We start from the raw sequence: 22565 nt of genomic DNA, 5'->3' as shown, positions 1-22565 counted from the left end.
CGTGAAAAGGAGAAAGAAATGAAGTCTAATCCATCGCCTTAAGACGGCTATGAAGGGGCAGACGCGGGGGAAGGGGCGGAATATGAACGGGAATGAGAGGATCAGGGACACGTTTTTGGTTATTGGAACTAAATAGAAAGCGACACATAGATTATACCTGTAAACAATTTTACAACACCAAGTTATAGTCCAGCAATTTTATTTTAAATTCACAAGCTTTCGGAGATTTTCTCCTTCCTCAGGCAAATGTTTATACCTGCCAGATTATACCTGGCAGTGATTATGAGAATCTTCCAGATTTCAAGAGAAATTAGAAAAGCACAAGAGTTATAGAGAGACAGTTAGTATCAAACTATCTACAGTAAAATGATTCCATACAGAGGGGTCGGTACAGCGTCTTCAGAGAGACTGTGGGTGGCTCTTGAAAGAGCCTTTGTGTTTATTTTTTTTCAGTTGATTGTGGAGTTTTACTTGGAGCTGGTGTACTTGGTCACCGCCTTTGTCCCTTCCGACACGGCGTGTTTGGCCAGTTCTCCGGGCAGCAACAGGCGCACAGCGGTCTGGATCTCCCGGGAGCTGATGGTGTGGCGTTTATTATAATGGGCCAGGCGGGAAGCCTCACCCGCGATGCGCTCGAATATATCGTTCACAAAGGAGTTCATGATGCTCATGGCCTTGGAGGAGATGCCGGTGTCGGGGTGAACCTGTTTCATCACTTTGTAGACGTAGATGGAGTAACTCTCCTTCCTCGACTTTCTCCGCTTCTTGCCGCCCTTGGCTGGTGCTTTACTCAAGGTTTTCTTGGCGCCCTTCTTGGGAGCTGCTTTCTTGTCCACAGGCATCTCAAAACTCAATTTCAGACCCAGAAATGACACAAATCCACTCCGAGCTCGGATTAAATAGGCAGCCCCACAACCCTATGCTAATAAGGGATGGTGGAAGGCAATGATTGTGATTGGGTCATTGGGAGTGATAAACGTCACCTTTTCCTTTCACTCTCTGATAGGTTTCTTCAGATATCCAATCAGATTCAGTATCTGCCACCAATCACAAACACGCTCACACTGCACATTGTCCGGTTTCAGCAATTTGTTCCGAACTGTTGCAGTTCTGCTTCCGGCCAGTAGATGTCCCCAAACCCCTGACATTGAAGTTTGCAGTTGAGAGAGGGACAGAAGATAAACTCATTCTTCACATTATGTTGCACGAGTGGGATTCAGAGAAACTGGGAATGGAGAACATTTTGTTGGAGCAAACATTTGTTGTAATGTCGTGTGAAATGCTTGTAATTATTTAGTGGGTATAGCCTATATTGAGGAAGAATCGAACAAAATTCAAGAAGACTTTAATAAACTTGCTGAAAGGCGGTGTCAATGGCCATTGAATTTCCATTTCGAAAGTTGTGACGTGGTGCATTTTGCTCGTGGGAATAAGGAGGCCACACACTGCTTTGAAAACAAGAGTCTAAATGGGGTCGAAGAGCAAAGGAATTTAGGGGTACAGATTGACAAATCATTAAAGTAGCAACACAGGTTGATAATGTCATAGAAAACAAACACAGAGGTTTATTTCTAAAGGAACAGAATTGAAAAGGAGATAAGTTCTGTTGAACTGTAAATTAAACTGTCAAACCTTCTGTCAAACTATTAAACCTTCCCTTTCTGAAATCCGTGCTGACTATTCCTTATTATATATTCGATTTCCAGATGTTTATCTACTGCATCATTGAGTAAAGGATTCCATGATCATCCCCACCACCGACCTTTCGTTAACTGGTCTATAGTTCCCTGCACTTGTTCTATCTCCTGTTTTAAAATATAACAATCCCATTAACTGTCATCCAGTCCTTTGGCACTATTCCACTTTGTGATGATTTTGTCTATATATGTAACAGTGCCTCTGCTATCTCTTCCCTTGCTACATTTAATATGCACGGATACAATCCATCAGGACCAGTTTAACCACCCTTTCTAACTTAAATGTCTTGATATCTTTATTGACCTCTTCCTTTAATATCATGTTCACCCTGTTAAACTCCCGGGTAAATATGAGCAAAGTAACAATTCAATATTTCTGCTATTTCGCTGACGTTACCTGTGAGTTTATCTTGTGCATCCCTCAGTGGCACTCAAACTATTCTGATTTTCATTTTGTTATTTTTGTGTCTGTCGAATAATTTATTATTTCTTTTCATATTCCTTGATAATTTGATTTCGTGGTTCCTGTTTTCTTCCCTAATTGTTTTTGTGACTTCTTCCTAACCTCTTCCTATTTGCTTTTGTCATCCTTTTATTTAATATCTATGAATGAGAAATTCCACAGCTTGTTGTGTCTGTTCAGGGGCTGATGTTTGGGAACTATTTATTGTCTGTGATTAAAGTACCAAAAACCCAAAGGGCGCAATTCAGTGTGAAACTCCACAGAAACACTCTACTTCTCTCTCCTCGTGAAATAAGGCGCTTTCATGGTGAGTATAGCTGCCTTCCAAACAATTAATTCCAACAGTTTTGAATCCCAGCACGCTGAATTCAGAAACACCAAGACTGGAACCGAATTTGATGATGTTCAGAGGGATAGTGTTTCCAAAACACAAACGGGTCTAATTTATATTAAAAAAATATTTTAAATATTAATTTATTTCCCCCATAACGTTGAATTTAACTTTGTTCCTTTGTATTATTATTTCTCCTGATCTGTACAGTGGACACAGGACACAATTGCCCGGATTCAGTGAAATTAATTGATTTTCTGAAGTTTTTCCCTCTGCAGATTCCAGTTCCTTATTTAAATTATGTCGGATTAACCTTTCTGATCTATAGAAGGGTCATTGACCTGAACCGTTAACCCGAGCTTCCCTTCTCCACAGATGCTGCCGGACCTGCTGAGTCTTTCCAGCATTTTCGGTTTTAATTTTTTCTATGTTTTATCCCTTTCACTTTTGACGGTCATTGGAACTTCCAGATTTGCGCTCAGTTTTTATTTGTGTTTCAGTTCGGTTTATTTGAATTAATATAAATCGTGTCCTGAGAAATCAGACAGAAATATTGCGCAATGTAGAGTGAAACATAATGGGGCAACTTTCGAATGAGCAAAGCAAGAACATTATTATGAATCAATTGTCTTCATTTTCACTGACAAAATATGAAAAATTACGAGAGCAGAAGTTACAGAGAGAAACTATTTCCTCCCATTGCACATTGTCCTGAATCTGTATCAACGACAGATAATGTGAATTTGTTCCACTCTGTTACAGTTCTCCCTTACAGCCAGTCGATATCAGAATGTATGTGAGTTTGGGATTAATTCTCTGTCAGTTTCTGGGACTGTATTGAGTGTGAGATTCATTCTGTGTCTGTCAGTCTCCGGTACTGTGTGTGTGTATGTGTGTGTGTGGGATTTATTCTTTATCTGTCAGTCTCTGGTGCTTTATGTGAATGTAGGATTCATTCTATTCTTGTCAGTCTCTGGTACTGCGTGTGAGTGTGGGATTCATTGTGTAACTCCGTCTCTGGGACAAAGTGCAAGTCTGGATTCGTTCTGTATTCTTATTTCATGTTACAGTATATTGCTTGAAACTGTATGTTTAATTCATTAATGTATGCACAATCTTTTGTCTAGCATTAATTTGTAATTATGGATAAACTTTTGGATGTTGTTTTAATCAAACAACGTGTGTGAGTTTTGGTGTAGGATTACACTTTAATCTCTGAAGACTATTGTAAATGATAATTTACATTTCATCTTTTACTGTGAAATTATTGGACTGGTATTTCTTGTGCAGCTCAGTCTGCGCTAATGGAATTGATACTGTATCTTTCAGTCTGATTCTGTGTAATATATTTAGATTAGTCTGTAAGGTGTAGCTCAGTCAGCTATAATGGAATTGATACAGTAACAGACTTAAAGATGAAGTATGAGGTTTTTGAACTGGTATGGAATGTGTAGCTCAGTCTGTACAAATCAAATTGATACTGGGGCTCAATCAGCTATAATAAGAATGATACTGTATCTTTCAGTCCGATACCGTGTGAGGTTTTTGGACCGGTATGTAATGTGTAGCTTATGAGATTTATGGATTGTATGTAATTTGTTGCTCATTCAGCATTGATGGAATTGATACGTTTTCTGTCAATCTGACACTGTGATTTTTTTTTGTTCTAGTATGCAATGTGTGGTTCAGTCAACACTAATGGAATTGATGCTGTACATTTCAGCATGAGCTTGAAGTGATTTTTGGACTGATATGTAATGTGTAGTTCAGTCTGTACGAATGGAATTGACACTAGCTTTCAGTCAGACACTGAGAGAGATTTTTGGACTGGTTTGTAATGTGTGGCTTAGTCCACACTAATAGGATTCATACTGTATATTTCAGTACGACACTGCATGCGAATTTTGGACTGTATATAATGTGTAGCTCAGTCTGCACTAATGGAATTGATACTGTATCTTTCAGTCTGATGCTGCGGAATATATTTAGACTGGTGTGTAATGTGTAACTCATTCTGCACTAATGGGATTGATACTGCATCATTCGGCATGACCCTGAATCTGTTTTTTGAACTGGTATATAATGTGTAGCTCAGTCTGCTGTAATGGAATTCATACTGTGCCTTTCAGTTTGACCCTGAATGTGATTTTTGGACTGGTATATAATGTGTAGCTCAGTCTGCACTAATGGGATGATACTGCATCTTTCAGTCTCATACTGTGAGAGATTTTTGTACTGGTATGTAATGTGTACGTCAGTCTGTACTAATCAAATCAACACTATATCTTTCAGTTTTATACTGTATGAGAATTTTGGACTGGTACCTAACGTGTACCTCAATCTGCAGTAAAGGAATTAAAACTGTACATTTCATTCTGACACCATGAGCTTTTTGAACATATATGTGAGTCAAATATGGGTAACATCTGAATTGGTATCTAATTTGTATCTCAGGGTGCACTATTGGCATGAATACTGCACTTTTAAACTCAAAATGTGTGTGAGTTGAGGGCTGGTATTTAATTTTAATCTTGGAGTACACTATTGTTATTCACTCTGTATCTATCAATCAGTACCATGTGTCAGTTCTATCTGGTATTTAATTTGTAGCTAAGGCTGAAATAATGTGAGAATTGAAACAGTGCCTTTCAATCTGAAACTGGGTGTGATTTTGGACTGGGAATTATTTATTTGCCAGTCAGCGGTACTGAGTCATTGTGAAATAGAAATTCCGTCTGTCTCTCCTGCTCTGTTTGACTGTTGGATTGGGATCAGTGTGGTATTGACCATTTCTGCTATCTGAGAATGTGGAACTGATGACCTGTCTGTGTCTCTATGCTCTGAGTGTTAATGTACATACTGTGTGTGGGAAGGAGCTGGCTGCACTGACTGCTCCTTGTGCCTCGGGTGGAGTAAACATCACACTGATTCTGGGTCCTTCAACGAATTGACTGATGGAAAAAAAAACTGTCTCTTTTAACTCAAGAACAGGTGAGGTAGAAAAAACCAAAAGTGATCAATTGAATCTCTCTGTTAATAATCATTTTAATATCCACAAAGGAAAAACAGCGATACAAACAGTGTCAGTGTCTGATTCCACTGCAGTACTGCAGCACTCAGCTTCTGCACAACAGGTGTGTTGGGCAATTTTAAAATTTAGTGACATCCAGACACAACCCAACCCCTGCACTGATCCATGAATGGGTCTACCCGATTGGGCAGGGACCTTTGCACACGTCAGGTTTCTAATCCCCTCTCTCATGGGACTAACCGTTCAACCGAAACAAAACAGCCACTGTTTAAAATGTGACCTTCACACTTCTCACCTGATGCCTGCAATAGATGCTCTTTGTATAACACCCCATATCCTTACTGTCCGGCTCTGTTTACTGTTCAATAACAAACACTAAAGGTTAATGGGCAGGTTTAAAAAATCAGATTTAGTACCTGCCACCAATCACAAACACGCTCACACTGCACATTGTCCGGTTTCAGCAATTTGTTCCGAACTTTTGCAGTTCTGCTTTCGGCTAGTAGATGTCCCCAAACCCCGGGACATTGAAGTTTGCAGATGAGAGAGGGACAGAAGATAAACTCATTCTTCACATTATATTGCACGAGTGGGATTTAGAAAAAACTGGGAATGGAGACGAGCTGCAAGTACATTTTTTTGGACCAAAAACTACTTGTAATGCTGTGTTAAATTCTTGTAATCGATTTAGGGCGTATAGTCAATATTGAGGAAGACTGGGACAAAATAAACTTGCAGAACGGCCGTGTAAATGGCCATTGAATTTCAATATAGAAAAGTGTGAGGTGGTGCATTTCGCTCGGGGGAATAAGGAGGCCACATACTGCATGGAAAATAAGAGTCTAAATGGGGTTGAGGTGCAATGTAAATCATCCTGAGATATCAGCGAGAAATACTTCGCAATGTAAAGTGAAATACAATGGGGTAAATTCACAACTATCGAATGAGAGAAACAAAAACTTTATTATGAATTAATTGTCTTCATTTTTCACCGTCAAAAAGTGCAAAAATACGAGAGTAAAAGTTGCAGACCGAAACTTCCATCACATTGCACATTATCCTGTTTCTGTAACCACGACAGATAATGTGAATTTGTTTTTTGAAGGGGTAACCAAGAAGATAGATGAGGGCTGTGCAGTAGACGTGGTCTACATGGACTTCAGCAAAGCATTTGACAAGGTACCGCATGGTAGGTTGTTACATAAGGTTAAATCTCATGGGATCCAAGGTGAGGTAGCCAATTGGATACAAAATTGGATTGACGACAGAAGACAGAGGGTGGTTGTAGAGGGTTGTTTTTCAAACTGGATGCCTGTGCCCAGCGGTGTGCCTCAGGGATCGGTGTTGGGTCCGCTGTTATTTGTTATTTATATTAATGATTTGGATGAGAATTTAGGAGGCATGGTTAGTAAGTTTGCAGATGACACCAAGATTGGTGGCATTGTGGACAGTGAAGAAGGTTATCTAGGATTGCAACGGGATCTTGATAAATTGGGCCAGTGGGCCGATGAATGGCAGATGGAGTTTAATATAGATAAATGTGAGGTGATGCATTTTGGTAGATCGAATCGGGCCAGGACCTACTCCGTTAATGGTAGGGCGTTGGGGAGAGTTATAGAACAAAGAGATCTAGGAGTACAGGTTCATAGCTCCTTGAAAGTGGAGTCACAGGTGGATAGGGTGGTGAAGAAGGCATTCAGCATGCTTGGTTTCATTGGTCAGAACATTGAATGCAGGAGTTGGGATGTCTTGTTGAAGTTGTACAGGGCATTGGTGAGGCCACACTTGGAGTACTGTGTACAGTTCTGGTCACCCTATTATAGAAAGGATATTATTAAACTAGAAAGAGTGCAGAAAAGATTTACTAGGATGCTACCGGGACTTGATGGTTTGACTTACAGGGAGAGGTTAGACAGACTGGGACTTTTTTCCCTGGAGAGTAGGAGGTTAAGGGGTGATCTTATAGAAGTCTATAAAATAATGAGGGGCATAGATAAGGTCGATAGTCAAAATCTTTTCCCAAAGGTAGGGGAGTCTATAACGAGGGGGCACAGATTTAAGGTGAGAGGGGAGAGATACAAAAGGGTCCAGAGTGGCAATTTTTTCACTCAAAGGGTGGTGAGTGTCTGGAACGAGCTGCCAGAGGCAGTAGTAGAGGCGGGTACAATTTTGTCTTTTAAAAAGCATTTGGACAGTTACATGGGTAAGATGGGTATGGAGGGATATGGGCCAAGTGCACGCAATTGGGACTAGCTTAGTGGTATAAACTGGGCGACATGGACATGTTGGGCCGAAGGGCCTGTTTCCATGTTGTAACTTCAATGATTCTTCTATGATTCTATGATTCTCGCTTACGGCCAGTAGATGTCAGTCTCCAGCACTGTACATGAGAGTGGGGTTGATTCTGTCATTGTCAGTCTCTGGTACTGTGCGTGAGTTTGGGATTCATTCAGTATCTGTCAATCTCTGGTACTGAGTGTGAGCATGGGGTATGTTCTGCATCTTTCAGTCTCAGGTACTATATATAAGTGATGGATTCATTCTGTATCTGTCAGTCTCTGGTACTTTATGCGAGTGTGGGATTAATTCTGTATCTGTCATTTTCTGGTGCTGTATGTGAGTGTAGGATTCATTCTGTATCTGCCATTCTCTGCTACTTTTCTCAGTGAGGGATTCAATCTGTCATTCAGTCTCTGAGACAATGTGCAAGTCTGGATTCATTCTGTATTCTTATTTCAGTTTACAGTATCGTATTTGAAACTGTATCTTTAATGCTTTAAATTATATATAGTTCTTCGTCGATTATTTACGTTGTTAATATGGATACATTTTTCGATTTTCTTTATTCAAACAATGTGTGAGAGTTTTGGAGTAGTATTGTATCTTAATCTCTGAACTGTATTGTGAATGATAATGTACCTTTCAATCTGTTCCCGGTGAAATTATTGGACTGGTATGTAATGAGTAGCTCAGTCTGCAATAATGGGATTAATTCTGTATCTGAGTCTAACACGACATGTGATTTTTGGACACGATATGTAATATGTAGCTCATCCTGCACTAAAGGAATTGATACTGTATCTATCAGTCTTATCCTGTATGAAGTTTTTGGACTGGTGAGTAACATGTAGTTCAGTCTGTGCTAATGGAATTGATATTATATCTTTGAGTCTGATAAGGTATGAGATTCTTGGATTGCTATATAATGTGTGGCTCAGTCTGCACTAATGAAATCGATACTGTACCTTTCAGTCTAACATTGTATGAGATTGTTGGACTGTTATATAATGTTTAGCTCAGGCGGTGCTAAAAGAATTTAAACTATATCTTTCAGTCTGATCATTGGTGTGATTTTTGGACTCGTATGTAATGTGTAGCTCAGTCTGCACCAATGGTATTGATAATATTTATATCTGTATAATACTGAGTATTTACCAATATATCTAATATGTAGCTCAGTCTGCACTAATGGAATTTATACTCTATCTTTCAATCTGATACTATGAGATCTTTGGACTGGTCTGTAAAGTGTAACTCAGTCAGCAGTAATGTGACTGTGACATTCATTCTGTATCCGTCAGTCTCTGGTACTTTTTGAGTGAGAGATTCATTCTGTATCTGTCAGTCCCTGGTACTGTGCGTGAGTGAGATTCATTCTGTTCCGGATACTGTATGTGATTGTAGGATTTATTCTATATCTGTCAGTCTCTGGTACTGAGTGTGAGCATGGGGTATATTCTGCATCTCTCAGTCTCAGGGGTATTATATATAAGTGATGGATTCATTCTGTATCTGTCAGTCTCTAGTGCTATCTGTGTGTGTGGGATTCATTCTGTATCTGCCATTCTCTGCTACTTTCTCTCAGTGTGGGATTCATTCTGTAATTCAGTCTCTGATACAATGTGCAAGTCTGGATTCATTCGGTGTTCTTATTTCAGTTTACAGTATCGTTTTTGAAACTGTAGATTTAATACTTTAAATTATATACAGTTCTTCATCGAGTATTTAATTTGTTAATATGGATAAACTTTTCAATTTTCTTTAATCAAACAATGTGTGTGAGTTTTGGAGTAGTATTACATCTTAATCTCTGAACTTTATTGTGAATGGTAATGTACCTTTCAATCTGTTCCCGGTGAAATTATTGGACTGGTATGTAATGTTTAGTTTAGTCTGCAATAATGGGATTAATTCTGTATCTCAGTCTAAACTGTATGAGATTTTTGGACTGGTGTGTAACATGTAGCTCAGTCTGTGCTAATGGAATTGATATTGTATCTTTGAGTCTGATAAGGTATGAGATTCTTTGACTGCTATATAATGTGTGGCTCAGTCTGCACTCATGAAATCGATACTACATCTTTTAGTCTAATATTTTATGGGATTTCCAGTCTGGTATGTAATGTACAGCTCAGGCAGTGCTCATAGAATTGAAACTCTATTTTCCAGTCTGATCATTTATGAGGTTTTTGGACTCGTATGTAATGTATAGTTCAGTCTGTACCAATGGTATTGATACTGTTTATTTCAGTATAATACTCCATGAGTATTTACCAATATATCTAATATGTAGCTCAGTCTGCGCTAATAGAATTGATACTGCACCTTTAAAACTGACACTATGAGATTTTTGGACTGGTATGTAATGTGTAACTAAGCCAACATTGATGGAATTGATGAGGTATCTTTCGATCTGCGACTGTGAGATTTTTGCTCTGGTACGTAATGTGTAACTCAGCCTGCACTAATGTAGGTGACTGTGAGATTCACTTTGTATCTCTCAGTCTCTGGTACTGATTGTGAGTGTGGGATTCATGCTGTAACTGTCACTCTCTGGTACTCTATTTGACTGTGGGATTCATTCTGCATATACATTCTCTAGTACTGTGTGTGGGTGTTGAATTATTTCCATATATGCAGTTTCTCATAATGTATGTTGGTGTGAGATTCATACTGTATCTGTCAGTCTCTGGTACTGTGTGTGAGTGTGAGATTCATTCTGTATCTGCCAATCTCAGGTACTGCGTGTGTGTGTGGGATTCATTCTGTATCTGTCAGTCTCTGGTACTGTGTATGAGTGTGGGATTCATTCTGTATCTGTCAGTCTCTGGTGCTGTGTGTGAGATTCATTCTGTATCTGCCAATCTCAGGTACTGTGTGTGAGTGTGGGATTCATTCTGTATCTGCCAATCTCAGGTACTGCGTGTGTGTGTGGGATTCATTCTGTATCTGTCAGTCTCTGGTACTGTGTATGAGTGTGGGATTCATTCTGTATCTGTCAGTCTCTGGTGCTGTGTGTGAGATTCATTCTGTATCTGCCAATCTCAGGTACTGTGTGTGAGTGTGGGATTCATTCTGTATCTGTCAGTCTCTGGTACTGTGTGTGAGTGTGAGATTCATTCTGTATCTGCCAAACTCAGGTACTGCGTGTGAGTGTGGGATTCATTCTGTATCTGTCAGTCTCCGGTGCTGTGTGTGAGATTCATTCTGTATCTGCCAATCTCAGGTACTGCGTGTGAGTGTGGGATTCATTCTGTATCTGTCAGTCTCTGGTGCTCTGTGTGAGTGTGAGATTCATTCTGTACTCTGTCAGACTCTGGTACTGTGTATGAGTGTGGGATTCATTCTGTATCTGTCAGTCTCTGGTGCTGTGTGTGAGTGTGAGATTCATTCTGTACCCTGTCATACTCTGGTACTGTACGTGAGTGTGGCCTTCATTCTGTATCTGCCAATCTCAGGTACTGTGTTTGAGTTTGGGATTTATTTTGTATCTCTCAGTCTCCAGTGCTTTATGAGAGTGTGGGATGGTTTTCCTATCTGTCAGTCCTTGGTACTGTATGTCAGTGTGGGATACATTCTGTATCTGACATCTCTAGTACCATACTTGAGTGTTGGATTCACTCTGTGTCTGGCAAACTCTAGTACTGTATGTGAGTGTGGGATTCATTCTGTGTTTGTGTGTCTCTGTACTGTATCTGAGTGTGAGATTCATTCTGTATCTGTATATAATTATTCTCTCAGATTACATTATGGTCTTCAATACTGTAGCTTTACGATCTTAATGTTTAAACAGTTTTTCCCAGTATTTAATTGGTAAACATGGATACACTTTAGGATTTGATGCTGGAGGTTTTAATCAGAAGATTTGTGTTTTTTGGACGAGTATCATATCAGTATCTCTGTGAGTACTGTTGTGAATGATAATATTTCTTTCAAACTGATATGGTGACATTTTTGAATTGGTATATAATGTGTCGATCAGCCTGCAGTAAAGGAATTGATACTGTATCTTTAAATCTCATGCTATGAGTGTATTATAAACTGGTATCTAATTTGTTTCTCAGGTTACACTGTCACAGCATTTCTCAATCTGATATTGTACATGATTTTTGGACTTGCAATTTGTATTCGAATGGTACACTATTCGAATGGATACTGCATGTATTAAACTCCCGTGTGGGTGTGAGAGTTCTGGGCTAGTATTCAATTGGAATCTCGGGGAATCTGGTTTTTAATTCATGGCGAATGCTGCACTTCTTGGAAATTGACAATCTGATAGTGTGACTTTGGACTGGGATTTTTGTATCTCCCTGTCAGCGGGACTGAGTTCGGGTGCAATGGAACAGTGTCTGCCTCACCTGCTCTGTTTGACTGTTGGATTGGAAATGTGTCTCTGGAACTTGGGATCAGTGTGGGACTGACTACTTCTGCTGTCTGAGACTGTGGAACTGATGACCTGTCTGTGTCTCTGTGCTCTCAGAGTGATAATATACATACTGTGTGTGAGAAGGAGTTGGCTGCACTGTTCCTTTGTCTCGGGGGGAGGAAACTTCACATTCATTCTGGATCCTTCTCGGATTTGCCTGCAGAAAGAAAATTATCTCATGTTACTCAATAACAGGTGAGGTAGAAAATACAAAAGTGATCAGTTTAATAGCTCTGTTAATAATTATTTTGTACATCGACAAATGAAAACCAGTGATAAAGTGTCAGTGTCTGACTCGACTGCAGTACTGCAGCACTCAGCTTCAGCATACCAGGTGTGTTAGGCTGTTTTAGAACAATGTGGTGACATCCAGACAAAATGCAACCACTGCACTGATCCATGAATGGGACTACCCGATGGGGCAGGGACCTTTGTGCAGGTCGGGTTTCTAATCCCCTCTCCCATGGGACTAACCGTTCAACTGAAAGCAAACAGCCGCTGTTAGAAATGTGTCCTTCACACTTCTCACCTGGTGCCTTCAATAGATGCTCTTTGTATAACTCCCCACATCCTTACTGTCCGGCTCTGGTTCCACTCTTCACTGTCCAATAACAATAAACAGGGTGAGACTGGAACTAAACCAGGACCATTCACTACTGGTTTGGGGAGAGAAAGCAGCAATGATTTTAAATAGCAGGTTCTTCCCATTCTGTCTCCCTTCCCCTGGACACACCCTGTGCACACACAGCCCGAGAATGACCTCTCCCTTCCCCCGCTCACTCCATGTTCCGGGACCAGTTCCTGATCCACTCCGCCTCTTACAAACAAACCCCCGGACTCCCCCTGCCCTTCCCCCGGACTCAATGCCGATCTCTGAGCCCATCTGCGGACACGGTCCCGAAGCGATGAGCTGCTGTAACGAGGCTGCTCTTTGCTCCCTTCCCCCGGGGGCCGTGATCTCTCCATTCCCGGCTGTTTCAAACCAACTTCTTCCGCTCACTGAGGGAATGGCGCCCACAGGCCGAGCTGGGGGAGGGGAGCGCGCATGCGCTCTTCTGCTCACCAACAATCAGCGCTGGGGGCGGGGCTGGGTCACGCATGCGCAGATATCTGGTTTAATTCCCAATACAAAAATCGATGGAAACTTTCCCCAATCGGAATTTTTCAGAGTCTGAGCAAATCCGAGAAGGATCCAGAATGAATGTGAAGTTTCCTCCCCCAGAGACAAAGGAACAGTGCAGCCAACTCCTTCTCACACACAGTATGTGTATTATCACTCTCAGAAAGGTCAGAGGGAATGGGGTCCACAGGCAGTGCAGGAACAGGCACCAGAATGGGAAACAGATGGGATTCCACCAGTGCCTAACGCTGGAATCCAGACTGACTTTACAATCTCTCACTATTAAACTCGATGTTTCCATCCCTGCTGTTTCTCTCGGTATCTTTTGATGGTAAACGGCCTTTCATAGATAAAATGGGCGGCTGTGAAATGAGCCAATGGGTTCTGTTCATTCTTGGCTCCCTGACTGATAAAGCAACGCGTGACTCCGAAACTGGAGGGACGATTTCTCAAACCAATCCTGGAGAAACAGCGGAGGAAAGTGGCAGTCCGTATATTGGCTTCGATCGTGTGGGATTAACATCTGACAGCAACAGTCCCAGATTATTTCAATCGGAATGAAACTCTCGGTCACTGAGAGAAATACTGAATGGGCCTGAGCTGCAAGATTACAAAGGGTGAAACATGCAAGAGAGGGTTAAATGTGTGACACTGTCCCTGAGAATGGGATTAATAATGTGTCTGTCTCTGAAATAATTTTAGTGAGAGATGAGACTGCATCTTCTGTCACTCCACCTTGGAATAGCAATTGGAATGGAATATTTTTTCCAATTTGTTACTGGGTGAATGCTGGACATTACAGGTCAGTTTCTCTCTCTCTCTTTTGCACAGCATATGAATGTGGGATACTGTTACTGAGCGTGAAACGGACATACTGATAGGAAGTGTGAGACTGATACATTGTCTGTGTGTGTGTCTCTGTCTGTCTGTTTATCTGTCGGTCTGTCTTTCTCTCTCTCCAGCGCTGTAAATGAAAGCGAAATACTGTAACTGAGCTTAATATCGACACCCTGGTGGAAGGTAAAGACTGATTCAGTGTTTGTGAACAGACCTCCGGTGCTGTTGGTGAGATAGTCACTGTCCCTTCTATTATGTATGAGCCGGATTGACGCTGCATTTATCAGTCTCCAGTCCAGTAAGGAAAGGTGGGGAGAAACAGCCTGGAACGGCCTGACACTGGACTGCCTGTTAGTGTTGAATTTATTCTGTAACGAGCCGTCTCTGGGTGTTGAGAATGGGACGGATAGGACACCAGTTACTATTGTCTGTCAGTCAGTTTAGGAGGAGAGAGAAACACAGAGAGACTGGAAGAGCCCAGAGCGGATAATTTGTATTATCGTCTTAACCAAACATATTTCTGTGTACGAACAGTATAATATTTTAAAACCAGATGTGAATTATCACACGAACAGCTGTGATTGACTCCTGCCACTGAATCTGGGGACCAGACACTGTGAGGAGCGCCGGCCTCAGAGTGTTTAACAGTTACTGAGCTGGGAAACTACAACTAACACCCGAGAATCTGCAGCACAGGCCGAGCGGGGAGGAAAGCCTGTCCCGGGAATTGTCAATCTGGCGACCAGTTTGTCCTGTGAATGTGAAGATGTGAACATTGTGTCAGAGAGAGTGTGTTAAAGGGGCGGGCGGATTAGATTAATGTCACTGTGTTTGTGTGGCCGGTCACATCGCCGTATTTCCGGGTCGCTTTACAGTAAAATTAAAAAAAATCCCTTTCAAAGGATCGCCCTCCTCCCCTGCCGAGCTCCGAAGTGAAAAATTAAGGTAAAGTTTCAGATCAATTCAAGATTTCAGACGAAAAACGGAGATCGTGTCAGCGATCGGGTGAGAGAGCGCGATCAGTGCAGCAATGAAACGGGTTTAAATCGAAACTGGTGCTTTCAATTCCGGTGAAAGTTTTTCGACAGCAAACATTCCGGTGTGAGATATAGGAAGGGGCTAGTCTGGGACTCTGGAGTGCCCGCTTTTAATTGTAACCAACGAGTTTAAGAGGAGAGAGAAACACAGAGAGGCTGGAGGGTCCGGGAGCTGACAGCAGGATGTCTCCGCCCCGTCCGCTCTGTGCCTTTAAGTTGCTCTGTGCCGCCGCCTCTCGTTTCATTTCTGACCCAGCTCTGACTGTCAGAGAGATTTTCGACAGAGTCCCGGACATGACAGACACTGCAGCCGCCGAAACGGCTCCTCCTGCCGCCGCCGCCGCTCCACTCAAGTCTCCGAAGAAGAAGAAGGCGGTTCCCCGACCCAAGACCACCGGTCCCCCGTTGGGCGAACAGATCCTCAAGATTGTGGCGGATTGCAAGGATCGCAAGGGGATATCCCTGGCCGCGATAAAGAAGGTTCTGGCTGCCAAAGGCGTCGATGTGGAGAAGCACCGGTCCCAGATTAAATTAAGTATCAAGAGAAATGTGGAAAAAGGCTCCCTGGTGCAGATCAAGGGCACGGGCGCCTCGGGCTCCTTCAGAGTCGCTAAGAAGGAAACTCAGGCAAAAGTGGTAAAGAAGGTGAAGAAACAAGTAACCAAGAAATCTCCCGGAAAGAAACCAGCGAACAAAAAAACAGCCGTCAAGAAATTAACGGCCAAGAAACCGGCCGCCAAGAAATCAGCGGTCAAGAAACCTGTTGCCAAGAAATCGATCACGAAAAAGGCGGCGAAATCACCAATTAAGAAGAAAGCGGCGGCAAAGAAGCCCAAGACCCCCAAGCCGGTGAAGGCGAAGAAGGTAGAAAAAGCAAGGGCCAAGCCCAAGCCGAAGTCAGCAAAGCCAAAGAAAGCAGCGGGCAAAAAGAAGTAAAAAATCAAGTGCAACTTGTGAACATCTGAACCCAACGGCTCTTCTCAGAGCCACCCACGTCTCTCAGAAAAGAGCTGACCCCGGAATCAGATGATTCCTGTCCCGGGGCCGGGCTCAGATTTCAGATGGAAATCATTGAAAATAAACCCAGGGTCCTGGTGACTCACTACCCACGCCCCAACCCCACTGTCTGAAATAAAATAGAGAGAACACAAAACAAAGGCTCTTCCAAGAGCCACCCACCGCCTCACAGACCTGGGAACGATCTCGGGCTGGGGAAGCAGTTTCCGATATGTCCGGGCCGGTCCTCACTCGAACTGGCGTGTGTTCGGCTCCAGTCCCAGTTCATTTTTCTCACAGATTCAGGGCGAGAGTCCGTGACAGGGTAAAACTGGCGGAGATCCGCCGCTATCACAATTCAAACCCCAACACATGAGATTCTCCAAATCAGCTGGAATAAGTGTTTGTAAACTGCTGAACCGGTCTGGGAGGGGATGTGTGGGGAGATAGAATCGGGTCTGCCACTGAAATTGAAGGAGACGGGTAGATATGTTATAGAAGGGACTGTATTTGGGCAGGAATATCACTGACTCTTAATTGTAATGGGGCTTATTTAAAAGCTCCGAGTTTCTGGAAATCCTTGAATATGAAGCCCGAGTCTATAAGGGTATGTGCGGAGCGCTGTGTTTCGGTTCAGTTATCGATAAACGGTTTGAAATTGGCGGGTGGAGAAAGCTGGAGGTGGAGCTGGAAGATCAGAGGCCGCTCTCTGCTCTGTCCGTTACTCTGACTCTCTCCTCCCCTCTCTGTTTAATATCTCACTCTGTCTCCTCCCCTCTTTGTTCAATGTCTCACTTTGTCTCCTCCCCTCCCTCGATCATCCTGTGAATGTTTCAGTCAGGTCGGGACAGGCTGCATAAAAAGGGAACCAGCATAAGTTCGCTGTTCATTCAGCAGCGATCTCAGTGAAGAATCATCATGTCTGGCAGAGGAAAAGGAGGCAAAGGACTGGGCAAAGGCGGAGCCAAGCGGCACCGGAAAGTGCTTCGTGATAACATCCAGGGGATCACCAAACCAGCCATCCGCCGCCTGGCTCGCCGTGGCGGTGTCAAGCGGATCTCGGGTCTGATCTACGAGGAAACCCGCGGGGTGCTGAAGGTTTTCCTGGAGAATGTGATCAGGGACGCGGTCACCTACACTGAACACGCCAAGCGCAAGACGGTCACTGCCATGGATGTGGTGTACGCTCTGAAACGGCAGGGACGCACTCTCTATGGATTCGGCGGCTGAACGAGTCGACCCTTTCTAACCGAACACAAAACAAAGGCTCTTCTAAGAGCCACCCACCGCCTCACATAGAGAGCACTGACCTGGGAACGGGGAGAGGAAAGATTTAGGAGTGGGGAAGCAGTTTCCGATATTTAATTAAGATGGGGAGATTCCCCAACATTCAGTAAAGGGAGATCAGCCATCCCGAGAGAAAGCGGAATTCCCGGTTTCACGGTATAAATGAACAGGTGGTGATACAGAGTCTTTCCGCAGACATCACATTCTCCGTTCAGAGTAAAATCCCGCCTCACAACCTCTCCCGCTGTGTCCTCTCTGCTCGGTGTTTCATTCAATTATCAGGTCGATGTGAAGTTTCTGTTTGAGGAGCGGTTCACCGGGCTGGAACAAGCGGGATTTTTGAAATTGAAGCTGGAATTTGTCCGGTTCAGGAAAACAATGACCGGGGCTTAATTCCCGCTCGTTCACAGGCAGATCAGAGAATGAACCGGAATGTGAAACAGCTTGAGATGTGAGCTGAGGAGTTGGAAATAATGGAGATTATAAAGAGAGGGATTCTTAAATTGCTTGAGGGAAATGAGATTTTCTTGAAACTGTTATTTGATGACCTGAAATTGGCGGGCTTTTAAAATTCATGTTAAATTTCAGCTCAGCCAATTGGGGCACAATACCTCCCGCCGTTTCGGTCTGACTGACAGAGCTCGGTTCAAATGTGCCAATCACAGTCCCGGGGCGGTCCCTCCCTGACAGGGTGTGGGACTTCAGCCATTCACATGCCAGGGGCGGATCAAATTAGACCCTTTAAAAGGCGGCCCCAGAGCTGACTCCGTATTAACACTCTCTGGGTCTCAGGTTGTTTTGAGATTTGTTGAGAAAATGGCCAGGACCAAGCAGACAGCGCGCAAATCGACTGGCGGGAAAGCTCCTCGCAAACAGTTGGCTACCAAAGCGGCCAGGAAGAGCGCTCCAGCCACGGGCGGAGTGAAGAAGCCTCATCGCTACAGACCCGGCACTGTGGCTCTGAGGGAGATCCGCCGCTACCAGAAATCCACCGAGCTGCTGATCCGCAAACTGCCCTTCCAGCGCCTGGTGCGAGAGATCGCTCAGGATTTCAAGACAGACCTGCGCTTCCAGAGCTCGGCCGTCATGGCCCTGCAGGAGGCCAGCGAGGCTTACCTGGTCGGGCTGTTTGAGGACACCAACCTGTGCGCCATCCACGCCAAGCGAGTCACCATCATGCCCAAAGACATCCAGCTGGCCCGCCGCATCCGCGGGGAGCGCGCCTAAACCCGACCCGGCTTCAGCACCAAGTGCAACAAAGGCTCTTTTCAGAGCCACCAAATCGGCGATGGAAAGAGCTGTGATCGCCTGGCATGAAATCGCATGGCCTTGAGAAACTTGTTTGAATGGGAAATGCATAAAAGGGAGGGAGCAGATGTGGGACGGACAGGTACAGAATAATTCCCTCACTCACATCCAAAAAGAAATTTCACTCACATTCTTAATTCAGCAATCGCTGACACAATAATCAGCATATCAGTCAGCATCTGTTCAAATCTGGGCAAAATAACTCAGACTGAGCCAGTGTTGTCCGAGAATGAGACAGAAAATAATCATATGCGTCCCTGGTATTTCTGTATCCCACCCGCCCAATTGACCATTCTGACGATTTTGTTATTTTTTGTCTCATTCACCATACAATCTGCAATGATCAATCTATGGGAGATTGGCGACATCTGCTGTCCTGAAGCGAGTACTGCAACAGACCGATCTGGATCATATGTATTGAACAAGTTATTGTTAGTTTCTCGGATCGGAATCAAGTCCCTATTAAATTGATTCATGACTCGCTTCGACAGTAACCAGCCCTTTCACCGATACAGTGGGTGGCTCTGAAAAGAGCCTTTGGGTTATCAGATCAAATCGTGTCCGCTTCACTTGCTCTTGGCGCTCACATTGCTGGTTTTCTTCGGCAGCAGCACGGCCTGGATATTAGGCAGCACCCCACCCTGGGCGATGGTCACCCCTCCCAGCAGCTTGTTGAGTTCCTCGTCGTTGCGGATGGCCAGCTGCAGGTGTCTGGGGATGATGCGGGTCTTCTTGTTGTCGCGGGCGGCGTTGCCGGCCAGCTCGAGGATTTCAGCCGTCAGATACTCGAGCACAGCAGCCAGATAGACCGGGGCTCCGGCACCCACACGTTCAGCGTAGTTCCCCTTCCGCAGGTGCCTGTGAACACGGCCCACAGGGAACTGCAGTCCGGCCCGGGATGAGCGAGACTTGGCCTTGGCCCGAGCTTTCCCGCCGGTTTTTCCTCTTCCAGACATTTCCACAATCTCACAAACACTTTCACAAAGAATGAAGAAATCCTCCTGCACTCGCCCTTCTTATACCTTCTGGAGGACTGCAGTGGGGGCACTTGTGGTTGGTCCATGTGTTCTCAATCTCATTGAGCTGTTCGTTAAACCAATCAGAGGGTTGTTTCATTCACCACTCAATAGCCGGCAATGAGAAAAGGGCGGAAAATACCGACCAGAACCGTTTTTTTGAAATTTGAAAAGCCCGCCAATATATTTGTAACACAAGAAGCGGATTTAGTAAATAATGTCGCGTAAAAACAAATATTTAAACATCTCATCTTTTACTCTGTTATTCCACATTTGTCGTCACAACTTCCAGAATCTGTGACAAACCGCTTCATTCTCCGTTCCCTTTCAATCGGGCGGGAATAAAGCCTCGTTTTGTCCCGAATAATTAACAAACAAACGTGAGAAGGAGAAAGAAATGACCGAACTCGAATCCACCGCCTCGAAACAGCGCTGAAGTGTCAGACGCGGGGGAAGGGGCGGAAAATGAACTGAAATGAGAGGTTCAGGGACACGTTTTTGTTTATTGGCTGTAAATTGAACATCGACACACAGATTATACCCGGCAGTGATTATGAGAATCTGTCCGATATCAAGAGAAATCACAAAAGGACAAGTTATAGAGAGACAGTTAGTGTCAAACTATCCACCGTAAAATGATTCCATCCAGAGGTGTCGGTACAGCGTCTTCAGAGAGACTGTGGGTGGCTCTTAAAAGAGCCTTTGTGTTCATTTTTTTCAGTACATTGTGGAGTTTTACTTGGAGCTGGTGTATTTGGTCACCGCCTTTGTCCCTTCCGACACGGCGTGCTTGGCCAGTTCCCCGGGCAGCAGCAGGCGAACGGCGGTCTGGATCTCCCGAGAGCTGATGGTGCGGCGTTTATTATAATGTGCCAGGCGGGAAGCCTCACCCGCGATGCGCTCGAAAATATCGTTCACAAAGGAGTTCATGATGCTCATGGCCTTGGAGGAGATGCCGGTGTCGGGGTGAACCTGCTTCATCACTTTGTAGACGTAGATGGAGTAACTCTCCTTCCTCGCCTTTCTCCGCTTCTTGCCGCCCTTGGCTGGTACTTTACTCAAGGTTTTCTTGGCGCCCTTCTTGGGAGCTGCTTTCTTGTCCTCAGGCATTTTCAAACTCAATTTCAAACTCAGAAATGACCGAAATCCGCTCCGATCTCGGATTAAATAGGCAGCCGCACAGCCCTATGCTAATGAGGGATGGGAAATATAATGATTGTGATTGGGACTGATGTCACAACATTTTTCCTTTATCGATCTGATTGGATATCTGAAGAAACCAATCAGATTTAATAGCTGCCACCAATCACAAACACGCTCACACTGCACATTGTCCGGTTTGAGCAATTTGTTCCGAACTGTTGCAGTTCTGCTTCCGGCCAGTAGATGTCCCCAAACCCCGGGTCATTGAAGTTTGCAGATGAGAGAGGGACAGAAGATAAACTCATTCTTCACATTATATTGCACGAGTGGGATTTAGAAAAACTGGGAATGGAGAACATTGTATTATACAAAGCATTAGTTGTAATGCTGTATTAAATGTTTGTAATTAATTTAGGGGGTATAGCCTACACTGAGGAAAAATGCAAAAAATAAAAAAAAGAGTTTAATAAGCTTGCTGAAAGTCCGTGTCAATGGCCATTGAATTTCCATATAGAAAGGTGTGAGGTGGTGCATTTTGCTGGGGGAATAACGAGGCCACATAATGATTGGAAAATACGAGTCTAAATGAGGTCGAAGAGCAAAGGGATTTATGGGTACAGTTTGACAAATCATTGAAAGTAGCAACACAGGTTGTTCAGACCATAAAAAAGCAAACACAGCACATTCTAGAGGAATAGAATTTAAAAGCAGATAAGTTATTTTGAACTGTGATTTAAACTGTCAAACCTTCTGCCAAACTATTAAACCATCACTTTCTGAAATCCGTGATAACTATTCTTTATTATATTTTCGGTCTCTGGATTTTTTCTGTTGCATCAGTGATTAAATGATTCCATGATCATTCCTACCACCGATGTTTGGTGAACTGGATTTGTTCTATCTCCTGTTTCAAAATAGAAGAATCACATTAACTGTAATCCAGTCCTCTTGCACTATTCCTTTATGTAATGATTTTTCCGATATATGTAACGGTGCCTCTGCTATCTCTTCCCTTGCTTCACTTACTATGTGCGGATGCAATCCATCTGGACCAGGAGTTCTACCACCATTTTAACATAAATGTCTTGATATCTCTATTGACCTCTTCCTTTAATATCATGTTCACCCTGTTAATCTCCCGCGTAAATACTGAGGGAAAGTAATAATTCAATATTTCTGCCATTTCGCTGACGTTACCTGTGAGTTTATCTTGTGAATCCCTGAGTGGCACTCAAGATATTCTGATTTTCCTTTTGTTATTTTTGTGTCTGTGGAATAATTTACTATTACTTTTTATATTCCTTGATAATTTGATTTCGTGGTTCCTGTTTGCTTCCCTAATTGTTTTTGTGACTTCTTCCTAACCTCTTCCTATTCGCTTTTGCCATCCCCTTATTTAATATCTATGAATGAGAAATTCCACCAGCTTGTTGTGTCTGTTCAGGGGATGATTTTTTGTCACGATTTATTGTCTGTGATTAAACTGCCAGAAACCCAAAGGGAACAATTCAGTCCGAAATTCCACAGAAACTCTCTATTTCTCCATCCAAGTGAAATAAGGTGCTATAATGGTGAGTATAGCTGCCTTCCCAG

General features: G+C 43.4%; 5 protein-coding genes across 5 annotated transcripts in view; 2 read left to right on the top strand and 3 right to left on the bottom strand.

The window, feature by feature from the left end:
• Window positions 1–195: 195 nt before the first annotated feature.
• LOC137312690 (histone H2B 1/2-like) lies at window positions 196–13229 on the bottom strand. The gene is made up of 3 exons (XM_067979199.1): window positions 12758–13229; window positions 12300–12385; window positions 196–1464 (listed from the first exon to the last, which is right to left on the bottom strand). The coding sequence occupies exon 3, from the start codon at window positions 840–842 to the stop codon at window positions 468–470; it is 375 nt and encodes a 124-aa protein (XP_067835300.1). The 5' UTR covers window positions 843–1464; window positions 12300–12385; window positions 12758–13229; the 3' UTR covers window positions 196–467.
• The window catches only part of LOC137312689 (zinc finger protein 271-like), a 34487-nt gene continuing 18553 nt past the window's right edge, over window positions 6632–22565 (top strand). The window contains exon 1 of the mRNA XM_067979198.1: window positions 6632–6701. The gene's annotated coding sequence lies outside the window, so the exon portion shown is untranslated. The remainder of the gene's footprint in view (window positions 6702–22565) is intronic.
• On the top strand, window positions 15517–16158 carry LOC137312557 (histone H1-like). Its single transcript, XM_067979088.1, has one exon. The coding sequence runs from the start codon at window positions 15517–15519 to the stop codon at window positions 16156–16158; it is 642 nt and encodes a 213-aa protein (XP_067835189.1).
• LOC137312533 (histone H2A-like) lies at window positions 19320–19769 on the bottom strand. The gene has a single exon (XM_067979071.1). The coding sequence runs from the start codon at window positions 19767–19769 to the stop codon at window positions 19380–19382; it is 390 nt and encodes a 129-aa protein (XP_067835172.1). The 3' UTR covers window positions 19320–19379.
• LOC137312379 (histone H2B 1/2-like) lies at window positions 20082–20954 on the bottom strand. Its single transcript, XM_067978951.1, has one exon. It carries the CDS (start codon window positions 20937–20939, stop codon window positions 20565–20567), a length of 375 nt encoding a protein of 124 aa, XP_067835052.1. The 5' UTR covers window positions 20940–20954; the 3' UTR covers window positions 20082–20564.

Source organism: Heptranchias perlo, unplaced genomic scaffold, assembly GCF_035084215.1.
Source record: "Heptranchias perlo isolate sHepPer1 unplaced genomic scaffold, sHepPer1.hap1 HAP1_SCAFFOLD_43, whole genome shotgun sequence".
In the NCBI taxonomy this organism is placed as follows: Eukaryota; Metazoa; Chordata; class Chondrichthyes; order Hexanchiformes; family Hexanchidae; genus Heptranchias; species Heptranchias perlo.
This window is presented reverse-complemented; position numbering and strand designations above follow the sequence as displayed.